We start from the raw sequence: 23,798 nt of genomic DNA on the forward strand, positions 1-23,798 counted from the left end.
GATTAGCACAGCTTCATCTCGAAACACCCTTTAAGACTCCATCCATCCCAGAGAATACAGCGGAAATACAGGAAAACCAGCAAGAAAGCAGAAACAGGTGTCACCTCAGTCAGAACAGCCCCTCACTGTACCGACCCACCCGATCTCCAAACGTGTTCCAGACCGGTGTTCAAATACTTTGAATAAATAGCTTTATTCTGCTTGGAGTGCCAGGTGGGAGGGGTTTGCAATGTTGGACTTTTCTATTGGTTCCATTGCAACAGGTAAGCACAATCAAGGACAGATACAGTATTTGAAATGATTTTGAAGAGTATATGAAGACAGGTCTGACGTGTTCATGAGCTTGATTGCGTTTCAATATAGAATGATGGGGTATAATGAACCGCACTAACTCTACGATGACGTGACAACAGTGAAATTGGCGGTTACGAAGCCCAGTGTTTGTTATTCATTTCTCCATAGAGAAAGGCCTTTGAGGAAGTGATCCATGGTGTGGCTGGGAGTTATGGAGAGAGGAGAGCATTACAAGCTCAGAGTTAGCTGTTAAGAGTATGAGTAATGATATTGCAGCACTGGCTTGGCTGGGGTACAAACACTTATTACCCTCAGTCCACACCAGACTTCTGCTGCTGCGTGAACCTGGGCTGAAAACAACTCAAATACACAACAAGAAACTGAGATCGACCCGTTGGATGCTCCCTTACATATGGATTCTAGACTATCGTAAAATTAATCAGCGCTTGTCTTACATGACGCAGTGTTCTTCATATTTTATGTCCCATCTAAAATGTATCCAATTCTCCATCACTAGGCAAGCAGATGAAGACCTGTGATCGTTATCCTCCTATCTTCATACTGATCCCATGGAAACTGTCCTGGAGAGGTCAACACTGTTAATCAATGCCAGTCTGAGCTGCAAGCTGAACACCAGTGTTAAATAACGTTATACCATATACACGCCATATATGCACGTTTATATCATACATATATTTATATACTAATGAGAAGAGGTGATAGCCACAGTGTTAAATGCATGGTATGTATGTAGTTAACTCAAAGCAGGCTGTGAATCCTGTGAACTGAGCACCAGCTGAGGGTGAACACTGACCTCTCGGTGACCCTGGATGACCTTCACATCAGCATGGCGATGTTGGGCGATGCCCGGAATGCTGGAACTCAGGAAAAGGCCTCTTACGGCAACAACACGCTGTTCTGAGAGGAATGTGGACATGTGTTTTTACTATCATGGACAAGAATGTGTAAGGGCAAAATCTACTGTAGGTTTGGAAACTGTAATACATTTTTTTTATGCATCTTACGGTCCCTCGTCATTCATTCAGCTGTCTTTCATCTGGGTCATATCAGTTAGTGCACACCATAGAAAAACGTTGTGCAATGGAAAGCAACAAAAACAAATGTTTCTTTATGGAAAAATTCAACAAGGTCCCTCCCCGTTTTGGCCCGTTTGCTTCCATTTGGTTCCAAGTGAAAACGACCAAGTAGTCATGCGTTTGAAAAGACACAGCAAGAAAGCAAAAGAATGGTTGAGTGTCACATTTCCTAACTCAAACTAAACACCAAGTCAGTCATAGCAGTAAAACATCCAGAGCACGGGATCAAACGGACACGCATTCCACAATAATACATATTTCTGGTTCCTCTGGTTGTGCCATAGAGGAACGCCTGAAGGTCATTGACTATCTACGAATCAGAAATCAAAGACAATCCTCCTCTGGCCGGAGGCTTTGCCAACAGCATAGGGAGACGCCTCTCTCTCTGTGAGGCATTCTTTTATAAATTGATGAAAGAGCAGACAAAGCTATGAAGATAAAAGAACAGGATGAGATGAAAGGATTTCTTTCCTTCAACATATTTTTTTCCTCCTCTCTCATATTCCTTTCAAGAGAGCCCCCCCCCTCGGTAGCTGAAACGGATTAATGGTATTTGCTTAGAACGTCAACTTTAACCCTCGGAACAGACACAGTAGCCTGAGTAATTTAACACCTCCGTATGAGACAATGGGAATGTGAGTGCAATTAACAACAGGAAACACATCAGCCTTAAATTCTACAACATTCTGACTGCATTGACTATACAAACACCGACACGCAGGCACTAAAGCACGCACACTTACACAAGCATACAGACACAAGCGCGCACACACACACACACACACACACACACACACACACACACACACACACACACACACACACACACACACACACACACACACACACACACACACACACACACACACACACCTGTTTACATGAAATATGTGAAGCTAGAACTACAATAACCTATTGATAGAAAAGGCAAAAGCATATTAAAGATACAAGAGTGGATCAAACCAGACTCACTGCTACTAACGAGGAAATAACCTGATATCACTGCCAGTTCATTATTCAAAGGAGAGGATGACAAACGGAGGATAACCCAGACATAGTTGTAAACAGGATGAAACAGCCTTCCTTTTATTCTAAATGTGATATGTACAGGAAAAGTGTCTGTATACATGTCTAAACATATCATGTAAAAGTCTGAAAAACAATTGCACTGTGCTTACAATAGCTTTATACTTTAAGCATCATGATACGTACAGCATTGAGAAGGCAAAGTCAAACAGACAGGATACAAATACACTGATCAGCTGTGCAGAGGCTTATTTGAACTCACTGTAAAAAAAAACAAATGCTTTTCAGCCCCAAAACAATCAAAACACATACTGTGCTGTAGAGATTATAATACTATGTTAAAACACATGGTGTAATGGTGTTGTGTCATTGTTTTCCCTATTCAGGAAGTGTACGGCATCTCAGGCACTTATTATTGAACTCTCAACTTAGCCATGGACCACCTGATCCCAGATCTATTTGCCCTGTCTTATTTACTACTCTGGGGTGATGTTCCCCTAGGTACAGATTTAGGATCAGCTTCCCCTCCCCCCAATCCTTAACCATTTAGTGGGGGGAAATGAAAAACTGACATAAGATCAGCAACTTAGCCAGGGGAACTTCTGCCTACACCCTTGTTAACTATAATGACCATAGAAATGAACAAGATAGCAGAAACAGGTCTGGAACTAGACTAGCAATGGACACCATACAACAGATTCCAACCAGACTGCAGACATTGGCAAGGTACTGGAGTACAGACGACAGAACACACAGTCTTATTTCCATGTTAGACGTGTTCAACAGCCGATTCCTCATTTAATGCACTACTTTTGACCAGGGCCCGTAGTGCACTGTGTAGATAGTAGGGTCCCATTTGGGACACAGACACTGTATTAACTCACAAATGGAAGCTAATGCATTTCGTATGGCTGTAATTGGCATAGGGAGAACACTGAAGCACGTCTCCAAAGCAGCGAGGTGCCAGACACGTCTGTTATAGTATACCACGAGGCGGCACACAGAGTACGTACCACAGTCATTATATTTTTTATCTTTTCTGTGCTCTCCTTTGTTCGGATGAAATTTATCTCCACCATTTGGTACATTTCATAGACATCAGAGCATCGTTACATTAAAGGTCCATTATTTACAAGAGGAGAGCGACTCACTAGTCCTCCGCTATACGGCAGCTGAAAGCAATTACCACTCAAACACTATTCATTTTTTATGAACAAGGGAAGATTGAACCTAAATTTTGCGTCGGTACTCCGATTGTCTCTCTGCGGAGAGACACTGTGGCGTGGCCCTCCACTTCACCACAGCCTTTAGGTGCTGTGTTCTGTTCTCTGGCTGTGGCAGGCAGCTTGTGATGCAAAATTCAGTGCATGGTTGACGGGGGAGAGTTGGAAAAGGACGTGAGGGGGAGGAGGAGAGGTGAACTAGGAGTGGAAGGGGGAAGAGGGGAAGTGGTGGTGAGGGGGAGGAGGAGAGGTGGAAGAAGAGGAGAGGTGAAAGAGGTGAGGGGGAGGAGGAGAGGTGAAAGAGGAGGAGGAAGTGGTGGTGAGGGAGAGGAGGAAGCCAGAGACAGGCAGGCCAGATTAGCCGTGCCCAGAGCAGAGAGGCCAGGGAGTGGATCAGAGACGCTCTCTCTCTCTCTCTCCATGGAGATGGCACACACATGAATAATTTATGAGAGTCCTTCATTAATAACCAGTGCTATGCTCCCCCTCCTTTTACACACTCCCTCTGTTTTCTCTAGCCCACTGGTGACTACTGAAGTAAAGAAAAAAAGGATGAAAACAGAGAAATAGAATAGTGAGAGCTCAGCGTTGTTGTTTTGACTTGTTAGTGTAGTACCAACTATGGGGAGGTTCATGTCCAGGGGAGGGCAGGTCAAGTAGGAGCCATGGTTTAACAAAACCAGGCGACCTTGTAAGTGTCCACACCACACTAGCATAAAGCACACACACATTAAGAAAGTCTCTCTCACACACACACACACACACACACACACACACACACACACCTCCATTGTTTGAAACATCTGTTTGCCTGTATGATTGTCAGAGCGTGAGGGTGACAGATGTCTATGAATCCCACAACACCACTACTACCCCAGAAAGCATCATGACCATGAATACAAGAGGCACTGAAAGTCTCATTTAACAACAGTCTGTGGGAGGGAACAGGACTGACTGGGACTGAACAGAGGACTAAGAGGTCACATCCAGGGGAAGCCATTAATACGAACACTCACTGTGCATTCCCTAACTCAAATTGTCCACATCTTCCACAACTATGGCCCCTCTGGCCCACTCTGTCCCTATCCCCTCAGGAGTAGAAGGGCCTCCCCATTCTATAGCTAATCAGCTCCTGAAGTAGTCGCCACCAACTGTGGCCTCTTCTTGGCTGCCCTGTCCCTTCCCTTCCCCTATCCCCTCAGGAGTAGAAGGGCCTCCCCTTCTCGGGCCCCTGCAGCCTGTTGAGCCTGGCCAGCTGGGATGGCGAGGGGGGTACGTCCTGTCTATAGGGGCCCTTAGGCGACACAGGGTCCTTGTGAGCAGTGTATGAAGGAGTGGCGTTGTAGGTGTTGTTCCCGTGGTGCTCCTGCGGGGGTGCTAGGAGTAGCTGCTTCCCTTTCGCCTTCTGCTCCCTGCGTCTCTGCTCCTGCCTCAGCAGCTCCTGGGCCTCCAGCAAGACGCGGGCATTCACACTGCTCATCCCCGGGTAGCCGTTCCTGGAGCCCTTGTAGCTGGAGTAGCGAGGGTTCTCCTTGGTCGTCTGGAAGCCCTCGCCCGGCGGGTAGACCTTGACCCAGGAGTCCTGAGAGATGGAGCTAGGGTTCTTCCTGGGTTGTCTGGAGGGAGGGAGAGAAGGCAGGGTGAGACGCGAGTAAAGAGGTTAAGAGGGTTTTAAAGAGAAGGAGTTCAGAAAGAGAGGAGATTCCACAGAGAGGCTGGGGCAGACAAGGCACAGCGCCACACATGACCAATAGGCAATTTAGCACACGATAAACCAAAAATGAACACATACACCTAGAGGGACAGTGACACAGCCATTCCCATCCATTTAGCCATGTTGTGAAGGACAGACCGGCCCATTGGGTTTGATAGGCAGTAATAGCAGCCCTGTTGCAGATGAGAGTCAACTTGGCCCACTATGTGATATAAGGTGAATGCACCAATCTGTAAGTCGCTCTGGATAAGAGCGTCTGCTAAATGACGTAAATGTAAAGTAAATGTGTCTGGCGGTTTGACACTAGACATCTGACATGGTATCTTACATTTTAGTCATTTAGCAGACACTCTTATCCAGAGCAACTTACAGTAGTTGATATTTTTGTTCCTTACTGGTCCCCCATGGGAATTGAACCCACTATCCTGGCGTTGCAAGCACCATGCTCCACCAACTGAGCCACACAGGATCTTAAAGGCAGAGCTGTCAGCTTGCTCCCTTCCCTACAAAACACAGTCAGTCCTGTAGGTAGGTAGGTGTGTGTGTGATCTATATCTATATCTAGATAGATAACTAGATCGAGAGATAGAGAGATATATTTATGTCTGTGTGTATATGAGTGAGTGAGTGTGCGTGACATCACCCAGACTCATGCTTGACTGGGCACTTTGTGACCTCTCTGTGTTCAGCCCTTAGGAAATGCATGAGTGTTCAGGCCTTGAGCCCTGCTTATCGCAGGGGCAGGACAAATGGAACAGACATAATAACATCAACCAACTAGACCTGGGTTCAAACACTATTTTAAATCATTTAAAAAATACTTCATCTGTGCTTGCCTGACCTAATGGACCAATAGAACACCCAAAACTGTAAACCCCACCCATCTGGCACTCTAGGCAGGCTAGAGCAAAACGCTCAAAAAGTATTTGAAAGATTTCAAGTAGTATTTGAAGCCAGGGCTGAAACAAACAGGCTTCTGTCTCAGAGCCATGCATAATTAGCAGGTTTATCAACCAGCTGTGAAGAAACTGTATTATTTCTGTATTTGAAGGAAAAATGATAATGAGAAATGTACCCAGACCTTTGTGTAAAGACAACTGGCGGTTAGATACAGAAATGCTAGCCTTTCAACCAATAACAGAAACACAAACCCAGCTGTTTATTTTAAAGCCATGCTTCAATGATTCCAATTTCAAAAGATGGGGCTCCACGACTCCATATCTGATTATATTTCATACATTGACACAAGAGACACACTTGGGCTGTTTCTCTGTAAATACATGTAAACCAGCTATCTATTCTCTTTTCCATTAGATATTATGCCAGTACTGTACATGTGGACTGCACCCTATTCCCTACATAGTGCTGTCCTTTCGACCAGGGCCCATTGGACTATGGTTAAAAGTAGTGCACCATTTAGAGAATAGGGAGCCATTTGGGAAGCACTTAGACAGCCTCTCTTCAGACACCGAAGACCTTTGGTCCTGATGTAAATGACAAGACTTCTGCTGTGAGATCTATACTGTGTGTCAATGATGAATAAGGCCTCTCACAAGCGTCATTGTTTAAGGCCTATTTTCACTTGAACCCCTTGTTTAGCAAAGCTTCACCAGGAGGAAACTGACCTTTATCTAAAACGCTGTTTATGAACACACTAACATGAATCACAAATAGGCCATGATTCATCCAATGGCAGCGTGTGTGTGTGTGTTGGAGAGTTTTGCCCTGCAGAAGCAAGGGGCCATATGAAATCAATCAAGATTGCACAAGCTGATACCAGGCCCCATATTACTCCATGGTCGAGTCATACAATGGAATTTTTAAACAAACAGGTTTATACAAACACAACTGGCCTTAATAGAATTACAATGAAATGACACCACAAAGGCACAGGATGTTTCTTTGACCAGGCATCGGAGACATTTATACAATAAATCTCTGCCGTAAAAAATGGTGCTTCATCAAATATGAATCAAGCGGGAATCTGTATCAGCAACCAATGACTAAGCTGAATTGATGAAGTACTAGCTAGCAGCAGTGGCGATTATAGCATGTCTTGGTGTGTAAATCTTGGTGGGGGAAAACATTTTTTTTTTTACATACCAGCAAAGCCACTACACTAAACAATACATTAATTGCACTAGAACGGTGACAAACGGTGCCCACAAACCGTTAGGACCTACATAAAACTGTCCCAACAGCAGAGCTTTCTTTTCAGTGAATCCTGCTACACCTGGCTATCAGTGGAGCCTTGTCTGGCAGCGAAAAAGCTAATTCTGCCTCATTTACTGTCTTTAAAAAAAAAAATATAGCTGATATGGATGTCTTGCTTAAACAAATGAGGTTTCTACTGACAATTAAGATGTTCAAACTATGACTTAAAGGAAGGATGAGCAGATAAGAGGCAATCCATAATTTCATTAAGACATTAATGATCTTTTTATCCATCTAAGTAACATTGCAAAAATCTGAAACTTAATGTCCAAAAATGATGCAGAAAAATTTATCCATGCTTTTGTCACTTCTAGGTTAGACTACTGCAATTCTCTACTTTCCGGCTACCCGGATAAAGCACTAAATAAACTTCAGTTAGTGCTAAACACGGCTGCTAGAATCTTGACTAGAACCAAAAAATGTGATCATATTACTCCAGTGCTAGCCTCTCTACACTGGCTTCCTGTTAAGGCAATGGCTGATTTCAAGATTTTACTGATAACCTACAAAGAATTACATGGGCTTGCTCCTACCCATCTTTCCGATTTGGTCCTGCCGTACATACCTACACGTACGCTACGGTCACAAGATGCAGGCCTCCTTACTGTCCCTAGAATTTCTAAGCAAACAGCTGGAGGCAGGGCTTTCTCCTATAGAGCTCCATTTTTATGGAATGGCCTGCCTACCCATGTGAGTGACACAGACTCGGTCTCAACCTTTAAGTCTTTACTGAAGACTCATCTCTTCAGTAGGTCCTATGATTGAGTGTAGTCTGGCCCAGGAGTGTGAAGGTGAACGGAAGGCACTGGAGCAACGAACCACCCCTGCTGTCTCTGCCTGGACGGTTCCCCTCTCTCCACTGGGATTCTCTGCCTCTAACCCTATTACAGGGGCTGAGTCACTGGCTTACTGGTGCTCTTTCATGCCGTCCCTAGGAGGGGTGCGTCACTTGAGTGGGTTGAGTCAATGACGTGATCTTCCTGTCCGGGTTGGCGCCCCCCCCCCTTGGTTTGTGCCGTGGCGGAGATCTTTGTGGGCGATACTCGGTCTCAGGATGGTAAGTATGCTCTCTCTAATTCTCTCTCGCTTTCTCTCGGAGGACCTGAGCCCTAGGACCATGCCTCAGGACTACCTGGCCTGATGACTCCTTGCTGTCCCCAGTCCACCTGGCCGTGCTGCTGCTCCAGTTTCAAATGTTCTGCCTGCGGTTATGGAACCCTGACCTGGCCACCCCTCATAACCTGGTTCCTCTCTAGGTTTCTTCGTAGGTTCTGGCCTTTCTAGGGAGTTTCTTTTCTTAGCTACAGTATACATATCTCCCTGGCATATTACATAATTTATGCAGCAGCATACAATACATTTTTGGACTCGCCTTGTAGTGCTGTGCTCACTTGCACAGGAAGGTGGTGCGGGGGTCCTTCTTGTGGGCAAATTTTGTTATAAAACTTTGTCAAAGTCTGGATTTATGGTGCTTTCAATACAACTGAGAACTCCGGGGGGAAAAAAATAATAAATAGGCCGAATCATGAAGTCAGTGATCTTCAGGTTGGAGCTCTAGAAAGAGGCCCGAGTTTCCGAGTTGGACGACAGTTCGAAAAGTATTATCCCACAGTCTCAACGTCAACAGTGAAGAGGCGACTCCGGGATGGTGGCCTTTTAGGCAGAGTTCCTCTGTCCAGTGTCCTTTTGCCCATCTTAATCTTTTATTTTTATTGGCCTGTCTGACATATGACTTTTTCTCTGCAACTCCTGGCATCCTGGAGTCGCCTCTTCACTGTTGACGTTGAGACTGGTGTTTTGCGGGTACTATTTAATGAAGCTGCCAGCTGAGGACTTAAGGCATCTTTTTCTCAAACTAGACACTAATGTACTTGTCCTCTTGCTCAGTTGTGCACCGGGGCCTCCCACTCCTCTTTCTATTCTGGTTAGGGCCAGTTTGCGCTGTTCTGTGAAGGGAGTAGTACACAGCGTTGTACAAGATCTTCAGTTTATTGGCAATTTCTTGCATGCAATAGCCTTCATTTCTCAGAACAAGAATAGACTGATGAGTTTCAGAAGAAGGTTCTTTGTTTCTGGCCATTTTGAGCCTGTAATCGAAACCCACAAATGCTGATGCTCCAGATATTCAACTAGTCTAAAGAAGGCCAGTTTTATTGCTTCTTTAACCAGAACAACAGTTTTCAGCTGTGATAACATAATTGCAAAAGGGTTTTCTATTGATCATTTAGCCTTTTAAAATGAGAAACTTGGATTAGCTAACACAACGTGCCATTGGAACACAGGAGTGATGGTTGCTGATAATGGGCCTCTGTACGCCTATGTAGATATTCCATTACAAAAGAAAATCTGCAGTTTCCAGCTACAATAGCCATTTACAACATTAACAATGTCTACACTGTATTTCTGATAAATTTTGTTCTTTTAAAAATGGACAAAAAATGTGCTTTTCTTTCAAAAACAAGGACATTTCTAAGTGAACCCAAACTTTTGAATGGTAGTGTACATGCTTTCAGTTCGTCCCATTTATTTTTTCAGCGATTGAACGTTAGTTATCAGGATGGAAGGCATGGGCAGATTAGCTACTCGTCGCCTGATCCTCAAAAGGCAACTGAGATTTCGCGGAAAAATATCAGGGTTTCTTCTCCAGCCAATGACGGGGATCTGGGCCTGGTCAGGTGTCTAAAAAGTCTTTGTCTAATCTGAGGTGAGTAATCGCAGTTCTGATGTCCAGAAGCTCTTTTCGGTCATAAGAGATGGTAGCAGCAACATTATGTACAAAACAAGTTAAGAACAACGCAAAAAAAAAAAAATAGCACGGTTGGTTAAGAGCCAATAAGACGGCAGCCATCCCCTCCGGCGCCAATGTTTAGCTTCCTGCTAAACAAGCATGAACAATCCTCTAATGGTTCAATTTTGAAATTGAGTAATGCATCAGCAGGTTTCCTCACCATGTCAGTCATTGCAGACCTTAGAGAGTTATTTAGAACCTGTCAGAAATGTCCAGACCAACTCGCCCATGTCAGCCAACGTTTTTTATCTAGGTTTTTTAGCCCATTGATTTTGTTGTAACGTTTGAGTACCTCAAATATCACATGAACACACAAGACAATATGTAGAATTGCAGGAAATTGGCTTTAAAAATAATAATGTAAAAAAATAAATATCCATTCCATTGCAAAATGTGTGGAATTTCAGGAAATAAGCTTTAAACCTGCAAAATGTTATCTCCGCCAACAAGAGGGGTGTGAACAGTTTGTCCGTTTGTCATTAACTTGTACCCATAGAAATAGACGTGGGGGGGCGTGGGATGTTCGCTAATGTTGGAGGGGCGCCTGAGTGAAAAAGTTTAGGAAACCCTGCTCTAATCCGAGCCAATCAGAAGCATGAACTATACCTCTAACCCTGGGCCAATAATAACATGCTGACCACACCGCTCACGTCGCAAAATAAATGTACACATACGTGTTATTCAATCACTGCACCCACACTGCTCACGCGCGTCTGCGTGGCCAAGCACTAAAATAGAACTTGGTTCTATTTGTGACGCTCAAAGCGCTGCAAGTCCTGCCTCTCCCAACTCATTGTTTTTAGGAGCATATACCCACGTGGGTGATGGAAAGATGAACTGAGGTCCACACTCAGTTCATCTTTATGGTAATGCACCGTAAAGTTGGTTGCCAACCGCCATATAAAGTCCAAAGAAAAAGACAAGAAACTAATTTGATTTACCGTTTTATCTGTGGATTCATTGTTTATATCCCAGGACAAATTAGCTAGCAACAGCAAGCTAAATTGCCATAAATGTTTAATGCTTTTTGACCTGTCCCCAAATTAATATAATTGGTTCAGAGTTTGTTTGAATATTTCAATCTGTGTGTCCTGATGGCATCTGGTGTGGGTGAACAAAATCAACTTGCGCGCGTGCGGTTTCGTCAGCATGTAAGGCCACAGATAGACACACCACTTCCTGTAATAACACACAGATCATGTAGTTCAAAGGTAACTTCATTCTCAGATTAGTGCGATCATGTCAGATTACTGGGGTGGGTAACGTGACACACCCTTGTTGCATCCCAAATGGAACCCTGTTCCCTATATCGTGCACTACTTTTGACCAGGGCCTATAGTGCTCTGGTCAAAAGTAGTGCACAATGTAGGGTATAGGTGGCCATTTAGGAAGCAGACCCAGACTGTGGTTTTACTGAGCTTCTTCTGAGACGTGGCTGTGGGTTTGGTGCTTCGGACTCCAGACAGGAATGACCTGGTTGTAGATTCCGGCTGATAATATCAGGCTGACGTCATCCATATGAATGGATAATACCATGGCCAATTGGTCATTAATATGTAATGTTACCTTGACCTGGGAAAACAAATAGGGACTATGGGTGTTCTCTCTGTGTGTTACACACTTACCGTGGCAGGGAGCTGTACTGTCTCTGCGCCTGTTGGAAGACGTCTCTCTCCTCCTGCCTCTGTATCTGCATCTCTACAGACACAGAGTGTCGGCCCGTCTGTTGTCTGTCTATCTGGTACGGGCTTGGACCTGTGTTGGGGGTGTTCTGCTGAAAAAGGGACGGGCCAACATCCTGGTTATTCAACACACAACTTTCACAGACACGTACTGTACACCAGAGCCATGTATTTAGTGTTCGGACATTGAGTTATGTATTATGATGCATTTACAGTACATGAACATTTAGAAATTGAATGCAACTTTAGTTCTGTGACATGAACCTATGGATAAATGGAATGCTCAAAGGCACAAACATGGCGTCCATTCTAAAAGTTGGCCGAACTATCTAAATATATAGCTCTGCAGTACACTTACCAGGAGGCATCCAGAGATTACATTACCTGTCCTTGTCCTTCATAGTGCTCAGGTAAAACGGACAGAGAGAGAGTTAGGGAGGACAGAGGGCCATGCTGGAGATGTAGGGACAAGAGAGGTGTGATGAGATGTGATGAATGTTAAGTAGATGTTAAAAGGGCCAATGCAGCCGTTTTAATCTCAATATTAAATCATTTCTGGGTAACAATTATTAAGTACCATACTGAGTGTTTGTTTTTTAATTAAAATGAAAAATAACCAGTCATTTCTCAAGTAAGATTTTTGCTAGGACTGCTTGGGAATGGTCTGAGTGGGAAGGGCAGAAACAAATTGGTACTCTTTCTTATTGGTCTAATAACTAAATTAGACTCCAACTCACCAAAACAGGTTGACATTTCAGGCGGTCTTTTCAAACAGCTCTTACACTAAAAGGGCATTATCATCATTTTCAAAGTATAATTCCAACCTCATAGTATGGAAATAGATGTCAAAAACAGGAAAATCACATTTTTGATTGCACTGGGCCTTAAAAGAAGCAAGTAGCTGCTCCGCTGACGTCGTGACGGGGCTTCCATCCTAGCACAGGTCATTAACCCGCCTGAACACACAGAGCGTACACCACCGTACGGCAAGCACCTTGGAATAGCATCATCATTTAATTATCTCCAGCCCCTCCTGGCAAATGACTGCATCACAAATGGCACCCTATTTCCTAAATAGTGCAAAAATGGACAAGGCCCTAGTCAAAAGTAGTGCACTATATGAGGACTAGGGTGCCATTTGAGAGAGACATCCCATATCCTCCCTGGAACATGTCGGCATAACTACTAACGACCACGCCTTTGTTCTTCTTCCCCATCTTTCATTAGCCATGAGGTGGGTGTAATGGCTGCCAATCAGTCATAATACAAAGGCGATCTAATTACTTTTATGGGCAATGCCAAGTATTCATACAGTGCCACACTAGTGGTGGGAGGGCCATAAAGAGATTAGTCCTGTCATCGCTGAGAGGACCGCCGAGACATGCACATTAAACATAATGAATCCCTGCAATCATCTGGGATTGATTGGCATAACCTGGGCTGTTGCCGTGCTGTATCTGTTGCCATGGCGACACCAGACAGAACATGGCACAGGCCAGGGACACGTAAAGGCAGCTCACCTCCATGTCGCTAGCTCTCACAGTCATTTTCAGATGTGAATTTCATTGCGATTATACACGTACATGTAAATTACAGTTTGCAATATGGGGGAGTATTGGGGAATGATCCCTTTAGTGTCTTGAAATAATACCTTAGTAACATGAGGAAACATCAGTAGATAAAACATGACCCAGAAGACCTAAAGCTAATGGAGGTATTAAAATGAACAATACAGTGTGGCAATATAGCGCTGCTGGCGGAAGCAGCCAGTCGATGCACTGCTCTGTGTGGTAAATGACTTCAATAAAGGTTCTCCAATGCAACCGCAACACAGATTGGATATCTATCCATCAGTCACTGTGATGGAATTAGCCCACGGAAACTAGGGCCGTGTTCTGTAGGGCACACCATAGCAAAACTCTTTGCAACGGAAAGTGAAAAAAATCGGTGTTCTTACTTAAAAAGTTCAGGTAGTACCCAGTTCAAAAACATTTTCTACCTACTGAACTTAGATTCCTCTGCTCTCCTCTACAGTGAGAAATATACCATCCACAGGGGTACCAATCAGGGGATGTAGAGCTGTCTAACTGCACTTCAGCTAACCAGGAACACCTAACTAAACAGCATGCAGAACTGGATAATTAGGGAAATTATTCTGCAGCCCACAGAAATTAGACAGGCTGGACTTCAGAGAAATTGGACAGCAGGCCTCAACAGGCAGGCTGTAGAGGAGATAATGCACAAAGCTGGCCAGATCTTTAATATCAAGACTCGCTAAGAACACTTACAGTGACAGGGTCAGTGCTTCCACATGGCTGTAACACCTATACTCTACCTAAACTGTTTACCCTATGGGCCCCGGAATGGAATTCCCAGAATTCTATTCACCTTGTGTATGTTCCGTGATGGGTGGGCCAGCGGCCATATTGAGGTAACCCACTGCGATTCTATTTCTTTGGACTTGACATTAGTCTAGATCAGGCACTGTGGCCACTACAGAAGGCATGATGATTGACCGCTCTGGTCAAAAGCAGTGCACTATATAGGGAAAAGGGTGCCAGCTATATATGTTCCCGTTTTCCATAATGTGGCAATTAGTATGGTAGGGAAGAAAATAACAAAATGACTGTAGATTTCTGTACAATTCTGTAAGAGGTTGGTTATTCTGTTATTTAGAAATAAATTGTAATTGCAATAATGTCCGACTGTCCCTTCAATGTTGCTGTCATGGGAACATTACGTTCTATCAGTAATGTAAACAAACAATGCAGTGGTATTGTCAAGGACTTTAATTACTGAGGCGGATTCCCAAATAGCACCCTATTCCCAAAGGGCTCTGTTCAAAAGTAGTGCACTAATTAGAGAATAGGGTAACATTTGGGACACAGCCTATACAGTATTCAGACCCCTTACATTTTATTGTGTTACAAAGTGGGATTCACGTGGATGTAATTGTTAACGACAATCTACACAAAATACTGAGTAATGTCAAAGAGGAAGTTTTTCAAGATAAATAAAAACATAACCAAAATAGTCGTTGCTTAAGTATTCAGCCCCTTTGGCATAATAAGTTAAATGGATTCATTCTGTGTGAAATAATAGTGGTTGACATGATTTTTTATTTGACTACCCCATCCTCAGTCCCCCATACATACAACATCTGTAAGGTCCCTCAGTCAGGTATTGAATTTCAAGCCCAGATTCAACTACAAAGACCAGGGTCTTTCGAAAGCCTCATAGAAGGGAAGGGCAGTGATTGGTAGATGGGTAACAATAACAAATCGGACATTGAACATCTCTTTAAGCATGGTGAAGTTAATGATGCTGTGGATGATGTATTAAACCACTCAGACACATCAAAGATAGTCTTCCTTCTGAACTGAGCAGCAGGACAGGAATTAAACTGCTCAGGGATGTTACCATGAGGCCATTGGTGATTTTAAAACAGCTAGAGTTTAATGGCTGTGATGGGAGAAAACTGAGGATGGATCAACAACGTGCTTACCAAGAAGACAGTGAATGTTCCTGAGTGGCCATTTAATCTCCTTGAAAACCGACACCAAGACTTGAAAATGGCTGTGTAGCCATGATCCCCAACATCTTGACAAAGCTTAAAGAATATTTAAAAGATAATAATGGCCAAATGTTGCACAATCCAGGTGTGTAAAGTTCTTCTAGACTTAACCAAGAAGACTCACATTCGTAATCGATGCCAAAGGTTTTTCTAACATGTATTGACTCAGGGTATGCAACGACTATATTGTCATTATTACATTTTTATTAATCTTAAAAAATTAAAAAACGCGTCGGCTACTTTGACAGAGTATTTTGTGTAGATTGTTGACAAAAAGATGACAATTAAATCAATTTTAATAACACTAATCCCAACTGTGAAGTTGTCCAAGGGGTCTGAAAACTTTTGCAAGGCACTTTATATGCATGTTGACTGTTCAGAGAAACAGAGTGGGGCTGGAAAGCTCTCTCCCACACAACTTACTCAATTATAGGGTACTAATATCAAACAGAACTCAAAACAAGACCAAGCCTTTTATTTGATTTATCATCACCTATAAGAGAAGCCCTGGGCCAGTATGCATCAGGCGTCTCAGAGTAGGCATGCTGATCTAGGATCAGTTCTGCCTTTTAGATCACAATGAACAAGCCTTGATCCCTACTCCTACTCTGAGACACCTGATACATACAGCCCCAGATGTCAATGGAGTCTGTTCATTAGCTATCAGTTTACAAACGTTGGAAAATTCATTCAAATCAATCCTTAGACAACACAATATAAACACCATATAATGATGAACTACTACATGTTGACAGTCTAAACCAGCTCTAAAAACGTCACCACAAATTACAGGTCTATATGAAGAAAGTTGAATTAGTACAAATGTACGTCATATGGACAATGTATAGGATTAACACAACAAAAGTCAATAAATACATTAGTGCTTATAGAAAAACAATATCATACAACATAGCCATATTAAAGTAGCGACTTTCAAACATTAGGCAAATCATTTTGTTGATAATTCAGAATTTGACATCATAATTGACAGAATGTAAAATGTATACTTAGGGCATACTGCTGGTGCAATGGAAGAATGGGACATAGTGCCGTCTTTATCGAGGGACCAAATACCTTCAATTAGGTCATAGAAAGGTCTCCAATTTTGTTCGATTTGAAATCCTTTGAATTCTCACTCATTCTAACTTGGTGGCCATGCCATCAAAAGGGAGAAAACCATCTAAACCTAAACCCCTATTCTAAAAAGGCACAGTTAAAACGAGAAAGCCACGTTTCACACACATAAAAGAAACCCCCAACAAGGAAACACAATCACACACCCACAGACACAGATAGGAGTCCATTGGTCCATGTGAAGGTGGGGGGGGATCCTTGTGTTGTGAGTGACAGACAGACCAACAAATGGCACTGATGGCAGATTGGATGACAAGGGTGGTATGACGGGAGTGGTGGTGGTGATGGGGGGGGGCGGGGTTAGAGGCCAGGTGAGCGTGCCAGAGGGACACATGCCGGTGGAGAGGTTGTTTGTGTCCCAAATGGCACCCTACTCTCTACATAGTGCACTACTTTTAACCAGGTCTCATAGAACTCTGGTCAAAAATAGTGCACTAAATAGGGAATAGGGTGCCATTTGGGACATAACTCTAACAATGGTTATCAGAGCTACACAGCCTGGGTTAGGTGGGAGTCCTATAGAGGAGTTAAAGAGAAGAGGCTCCATGGGCTGACGTTTAGTCAGTGTCATACTGGACAGTCCATGCTCAGGCCAGGCCCAGTGGTTGTGTGGTTAGTGGTAGTAGGAGGCTCCACGGTGCAGCCAGCCAAGAAGTATAACCAGCCAGTGAACCAGCCAGCCAGGGTGTTAGCAGCCCTCCCAGGCTGGCAGTGGAAGTGGTTAGTGAGGGGTTGGTCCATGGAGAGGCAGGCAGGCCTAGTTCTCAGCCCGGTCTCAGACACTCACCCAGGGCTGCTCGAAGCTATAGGTGCGTCTCCGGTCGTCTGGGTCATCGTCCCCCCTGGCCTGCTGGAACTCATGTCTCAGCCGCTGTATCCGGTCGTGGTTGCTAGGCGCTAGTCTGTTGCTGCAGGGGGGAGAGAGAGGAAATATTAGCTGAGCGGGGTGGTGGGCCAATATGCATCCCAAATGACACCCTATTCCCAATATAGTGCACTACTTTTGACCAGAGCCCGTAGTGCACTACATTAGGGAATAGAGTGCCAATTAGAATGCTGTTTGTCAGCATAGCTGGGAAATGGTCCAGAAACAGGTAAATACAATGTATATTACTGATAAGTGAAGGGACTGTAATACACAGTAGAGCCTCAGACATGAATCAAACTAATACATAATCAGGTTTATTTATAACCATGGGGTACGTCCCAAATGACCCCACTTTTGACCACAGCCCAATGGGTGCTGGTCAAAGGCAGTGCACTATAAAGGGAATAGGGTGCATTTGGGAAGCAGGCGAACAAAGCAGAGTAATGAACAATAGTAACTAGTTTAGCTACATCCTCAGGTCTCTCATCACTCACCATCCATTGTCTTTAGGCCCGCTCATAACAACCAAGCCATTAAAACGTCACCTGGCTCGCCTGACTAATTATTGAATTGACTTTGACAAGAGAGAAAGAGGGCGGAAGTCTCTGCATTATCCAATGGAGCAGACCTCGTCCCAGAAGCACTGATAAAGATTACATGGGGGGGAGAGCAAGAGAGGGGGGCTATCTAGACATAAGTGAAAGGACAGACAGGTGGAGGTCATCTGTGTTCCCATAGAGTGAAGCTAATTAAAACCACTGTTAGACTCCAACTCTGAACAGCCATGTCAGGACAGGCGACTAGAGAGCAGGAGCAGTAGAGAAATCACAAGTAAATGTTTCAACTTTCAAACACAGCCAGTAACTTTTCTGGACATCCTTTTATGATCTCTTAAAACTATCCTGTATCCTCTAATTTCAAAAGGAGGACCTTTGAAATAGCTTAATACAAGATCCCAAACATGACCAATAAAGCACTGATTCCAAAAACAGACCCATCTAAGGCTGTTTGATAATCTATGAAATAGCCTCATATGTCTTCATTAACAACATAACATTGGATAAATAGCTGAATCATTACCGACAAACATTGGTTCCATAACCAAAGAACAGACCCATTCAGCCTGTATAGGGTTGGAAATGGTTATGCGTGATCTGTCTAATCCTTGTGATATGTAACACAGCCATATACCCTTTGAACACATATGAACCCAGGGCACCATGTGTGCCTCTGCCTAAAGCTCACAGCCCCATCAGAGGTCACAGCAACAGAACCCCTTTATTATCAGATATTAGCCTGCCATGCAACCTGTGAAGAGATGGCTCTCAACAGAGCACTGGGCTGTTCCCAAATGGCGCCCTATTCTCTATAGTGCACTATTTTAACCAGGGTCTATATAGGCCTCTGGTGAAACATAGTGCACTATGTAGGGAATAGTGTGTCATTTGGCAGTGCTGTGGAATAATTTTATTTTGAACAGTCATTGTTTAGAATGACAGTTCAAGAGGACAGTCATTGTTCATAATACTAGGGCAGGCTATTATTGAATTGAAAAAGTATGTGCGTGCGCGCCCTATCTTTCCTTCATCACAACACTGTGTATGAAATGGAACAGAAACGTTTGGAAGTTTCGATGTACCACTCTATCATCAAATAGCCTTAAAAAAAGGGACTTCAATTATCAAGTATCGAGAGATTCTCAGCCTTTTGTCTGCCAAGACTCTTAAATCAATGATAAGATGGAACAAAACAAATATAGAAGGAGTTAAGAAAGTCCCCTGCAGTGTGCTGAGGGAGATTTAACATTAGATGAGTTCCATCCTATGGACAAGCTCCCTCAATATCGGCTGCTGTGTCTGGCCTGATAGGTCAGTGTTGAGACTAAAGCCTCTGGGGCTCAACAGACTTGGGCTGCATCCCAAATGGCCCTCAGTTTCTTTGCAGAGCCCTATAGGCCCTGGTCAACAGTAGTGCACTACATAGGGAGCCATTTGGGACATTGAATTGGCCTGGGTGCTGACTGGGCAGCCTGGAAAGCTATTTATTTCATGTTATGATAGGATGTGCCCTCTGAGTTCTGTCTGTGGCTTATAGCTTGGTCGGGACACAAAGAGGCTGTGACTTCAGCATAACACGATGTCAGCCGAGAAAACCACAACCAAACAAAACTACTTAAAAAGTGCTTGGAGGCCCACCAGTTGAGGGAATAGTAGCCGTGGGGAATGGGACCACAGCGCCGTCTCCAGCCTTGACCTGGAGGAGACAGCGGATCTGTCCCCCAGATGCTGACTCCCGTCTGTGTGGCCCTGGGTGAACGTAAAGGCTAACAATGCTTTAATTATTTCCCCTCAAAATCGACAGCAGATGTTCGCTGCCATAAATATAAAACCTGAAGCTCAGGTTTGAGCGGTAAAGAGAAAGTGGTGGGTCAAACTTTGAGCCCTTGACCAAAACTCATCTTCATGCCGATGGCGTTGGAAGCCGTCACATTAGCCTGGTCCAAGATCGGTTTGTGTGTTCTTGCCAACTCCTACGGGAGCTAGACAGTATGAAGAGATCTAGAAACCAGGCTACTGTCACATTACAGTCCCTACTAATCATCCCACCCCAAATCAAAGGCTGTCTATTGGGGAACCCCCTACAGTAGAACATACAGTAACAGTAGCAGCTGATCCAAAGGCTGTCTATAGGGGAACCCCCTACAGTAGAACATACAGTAACAGTAGCAGCTGATCCAAAGGCTGTCTATAGGGGAACCCCCTACAGTAGAACATACAGTAACAGTAGCAGCTGATCCAAAGGCTGTCTATAGGGGAACCCCCTACAGTAGAACATACAGTAACAGTAGCAGCTGATCCAAAGGCTGTCTATAGGGGAACCCCCTACAGTAGAACATACAGTAACAGTAGCAGCTGATCCCCTGGATTACATCATGATCCCCTGGATTACATCTGAATGGCCTCTTTCAGAGCTCCTTTTCCTTCCCAGCCTCAGGACACAACAGGAGCACCTCACAGATCGATTGGTACACAGCATATATGGAAAACACCCATTCTGGTCATATTAATATGGGGGTTGGAGACCAGCGTTCTTGCTGGACTCCAGAGGGAAGAGAAGAGAACCACTGGGAATGATTGAGGCTTTACAAATCCATCTCTGAATGAGCAGTTCATCCCTGTTCAATCCCAGGCTGTAAAAGCCAGCTGCTGTTCTGACAATGTCACCAGCCAGCCTTCCTCTGCACTATTTTTACTAGACCACTGCACTGACTCATGTTGTTTTAGTCTATAGTGTGTTGAGTAAATACATGTATGCTGCTTTCTTGGCCAGGGCTCATTTGGAATAAATAGTTCAACTAAATGTGGCTTCCCTGGATAAATAAATAAAATAAAACTAGACAAAAGGAGTCACACATGATTATATGATCATTGGGATGGAGACTGTTTTTGTTGTGATGAACACCCTTATGGCGAGTGGTGTGCTGTTGGTTTAAGGGGAAAGCACTAGTGGCATTTCTGTTTAAAGCCCCCATGCAATATTTGTAATTGTATTTTTAAATCGTCACTGTATGTCTAAATTCACTGTGTTTATGTATAATGAAAATAACTCATTTATTTCCCTGAGCTTCCATTGGCCCTTGAAATGCTCAGTCTGATCAAGTGGGCGTTAGGAAACAAATGTGAAGATTTACATACACAGCCCTGGTTGGCTGATAAGATGGTCTAGAGCCGGGGTTCCCAACCTAAGAATGAACAGTCATTGGTCTATTATAATCAGATCACATTCTGACGTCATGTGGGACAAATGCTACATTCCACCTGAACAGGCTGAAATTCCAGCTATTTTTTTCCAAACATCTTACACAAAAAGGGCATTATTATAATTTTGTATCGATTTCAGAGTATTATTTTGGCATTATAGTGTGGAACTATATATATTTTTTTTTAAAGAAGGGAAATCAAATTTTTCAACTGCACTGCCCCTTTAAGCTGAGAGGAAGAGAACACATCTCAAAGGCTGCATTTACACAAGCAGCCCAGTTCTGTATTTTGCTCTCTCTATGACATGTTACAGCACCCTTACAAGTTAACGGCCTTAAAGAGACAAGTTGGTGATGTTGACGATTTCTCTAATGAAATTAGAAAAGGAAAAACATGGTTACCTAAAATCCTTAAAGTTGTTGCAGGTTATACAGTTCATTTAATAAATGTAATCCTTTTGATCAGCTGTGAAGTGCATGGCGATTATGATTGGCCCTCGCTCAGAGCTTTGGTTATGTTTGGTGGGTTCATAACCATATTTTGGGGCTGTAGATATATTTCAGTAAGTGCTCTTTCTGACAGCCGTGATTGATCCATTGACTGATTTGACGTGATGTATGGAGGTCATAGCCGCAGGAAGTAGCCAGGTGCCAGGTGTGCTGTAGCACCCACTGAAAAATCTGAATTAAAAAAAAAAAGCAGACCGATACAGCAGTCTGTAGCTACTTTTTCCCTATGGGCCATGTTCAAAATTAGTGCACTATAAAGGGAATATAATGCAATTTGGGACACAGCCTTTATCTCTCTGTTACGACCCCCTCATAGCCACCCATCACACATGACACCTCACCAGTCGATCATGGCCTTGACTGCAGGACATTATGTCAGAGCTCTGTGATGGTGCAGACTAGGGGATGAACAGTTAATACAGTATTCACATGATCATTTTGAATGTCGTCTGTGCTTTCAGTGTATTTATGTAGTGATGTGTAACATATTCCTAGTGCCTGAAGGCTACTGTTCTATGAAGGATTTTGCAGGAGGCCTAGATACTTCACTATTGTCTGGCTTTGGTGAAACAGAAGTTATAAAGTACAATGATTCACACATGAGAAGAACTGTCTGTATGGTACAGCAAGATATGACAGATAGCAAGGCATGCTTAGAAAGCTCCCTTCCTAGTAAAAGGAGGGACTGTTACAAAAGGAGGACAAGCAGTTCAATGTATTTGCTGGTTGTAACCTAGTACACAATTGATATATTGGTATGTAAAGCATGAAATTGTCCAGAAATTAAAAGCAGGCCTAAACCATGTCACACGCATTATTACTACTGGTGGCGCCATACTTTGAAATCAAAAACCATCTCTCTCCATAACAGTACAATTTAGTGTGAGTAAATATCGGGCAAATATCGCATTACAGTCTCTACTGGCAGCAGTGTCTCTGGAAATATATGGCTACATTGTAAAACTGAAAAGCCAATTAAATTTAATCCATTATGTCTGTGGATTCCAATGTTTACTGTGGAGGATGTTCCACATGTGGTTGCATTCCATGGAATGGCTATTACTTTAACATAGTGCTATTGGAGCAAAGGAAAGCTTGGCTGTGTATGGCTACCGTTGGACATTTACATGCGTTTTGGATCATTGTTTTGTTCTGTAACCATTGTTTTGTTTTGCCATTTCTTAATCACACTGAACAAAAATATAAACACAACATGTAAAGTGTTGGTCCCATGTTTCACGAGCTGAAATAAAAGATTCCAGAAATGTTCCATATGCACAAAAAAAAGCTTATTTCGCTCAAATAGTGTACAAATTTGTTGACATCCCTGTCAGTGAGCATTTCTCCTTTTCCAAGATAATCCATCCACCTGACAGGTGTGGCATATCATGAAGCTGATTAAACAGCATGATCATAACACAGGTGCAACGGACAATAAAAGGTCACTAAAATGTGCAGTTTTGTCACAACACAATACCACAGATGTCTCAAATTGAGGGAGCACGCAATTGGCATGCTGACTGCAGGAATGCATTGAATGTTCATTTCTCTACCATAAGCCGCCGCCACCAATGTCGTTTTAGAGAATTTGGCAGTACGTCCAACCTGCCTCACAAGCGCAGACCACATATAACCACGCCAGCCCAGGACCTCCACATCTGCCTTCTTCACCTGCAGTATTGTCTGAGACCAGTCACCCAGACAGCTGATGAAACTGTGGGTTTGCACAACCAACCAAAGAATTTCTGAACAAACTGCCAGAAACCGTCTCAGGGAAGCTCATCGGAATGCTCATCGTCCTCACCAAGGTCTTAACCTGACTGCATTTCTGCGTCGTAACCGACTTTAGTGGACAAATGCTCACCTTCGATGGCCACTGACGCTGGATTAGTGTGCCCTTCACAGATGAATCAA

At 43.5% G+C, this 23,798-nt stretch overlaps 1 protein-coding gene across 6 annotated transcripts in view; it reads right to left on the reverse strand.

Moving 5' to 3' along the window:
* Window positions 1-2,446: 2,446 nt before the first annotated feature.
* Window positions 2,447-23,798, reverse strand: part of LOC106599503 (partitioning defective 3 homolog) — a 250,032-nt gene continuing 228,680 nt past the window's right edge. For 5 of the 6 annotated variants that reach the window (XM_082973353.1, XM_082973352.1, XM_082973350.1 and 2 more), the window contains 3 exons: window positions 17,534-17,654; window positions 11,982-12,130; window positions 2,447-5,256 (listed from right to left, as the gene is read on the reverse strand). In XM_082973353.1, coding sequence (XP_082829479.1) covers window positions 4,839-5,256; window positions 11,982-12,130; window positions 17,534-17,654 — 688 coding nt within the window. In that variant the 3' untranslated portion in view covers window positions 2,447-4,838. The remainder of the gene's footprint in view (window positions 5,257-11,981; window positions 12,131-17,533; window positions 17,655-23,798) is intronic. The other variant, XM_082973349.1, reaches the window with a different exon arrangement.

This window comes from Salmo salar, chromosome 03 (assembly GCF_965601325.2).
Source record: "Salmo salar chromosome 03, fSalSal1, whole genome shotgun sequence".
Taxonomy (NCBI): Eukaryota; Metazoa; Chordata; class Actinopteri; order Salmoniformes; family Salmonidae; genus Salmo; species Salmo salar.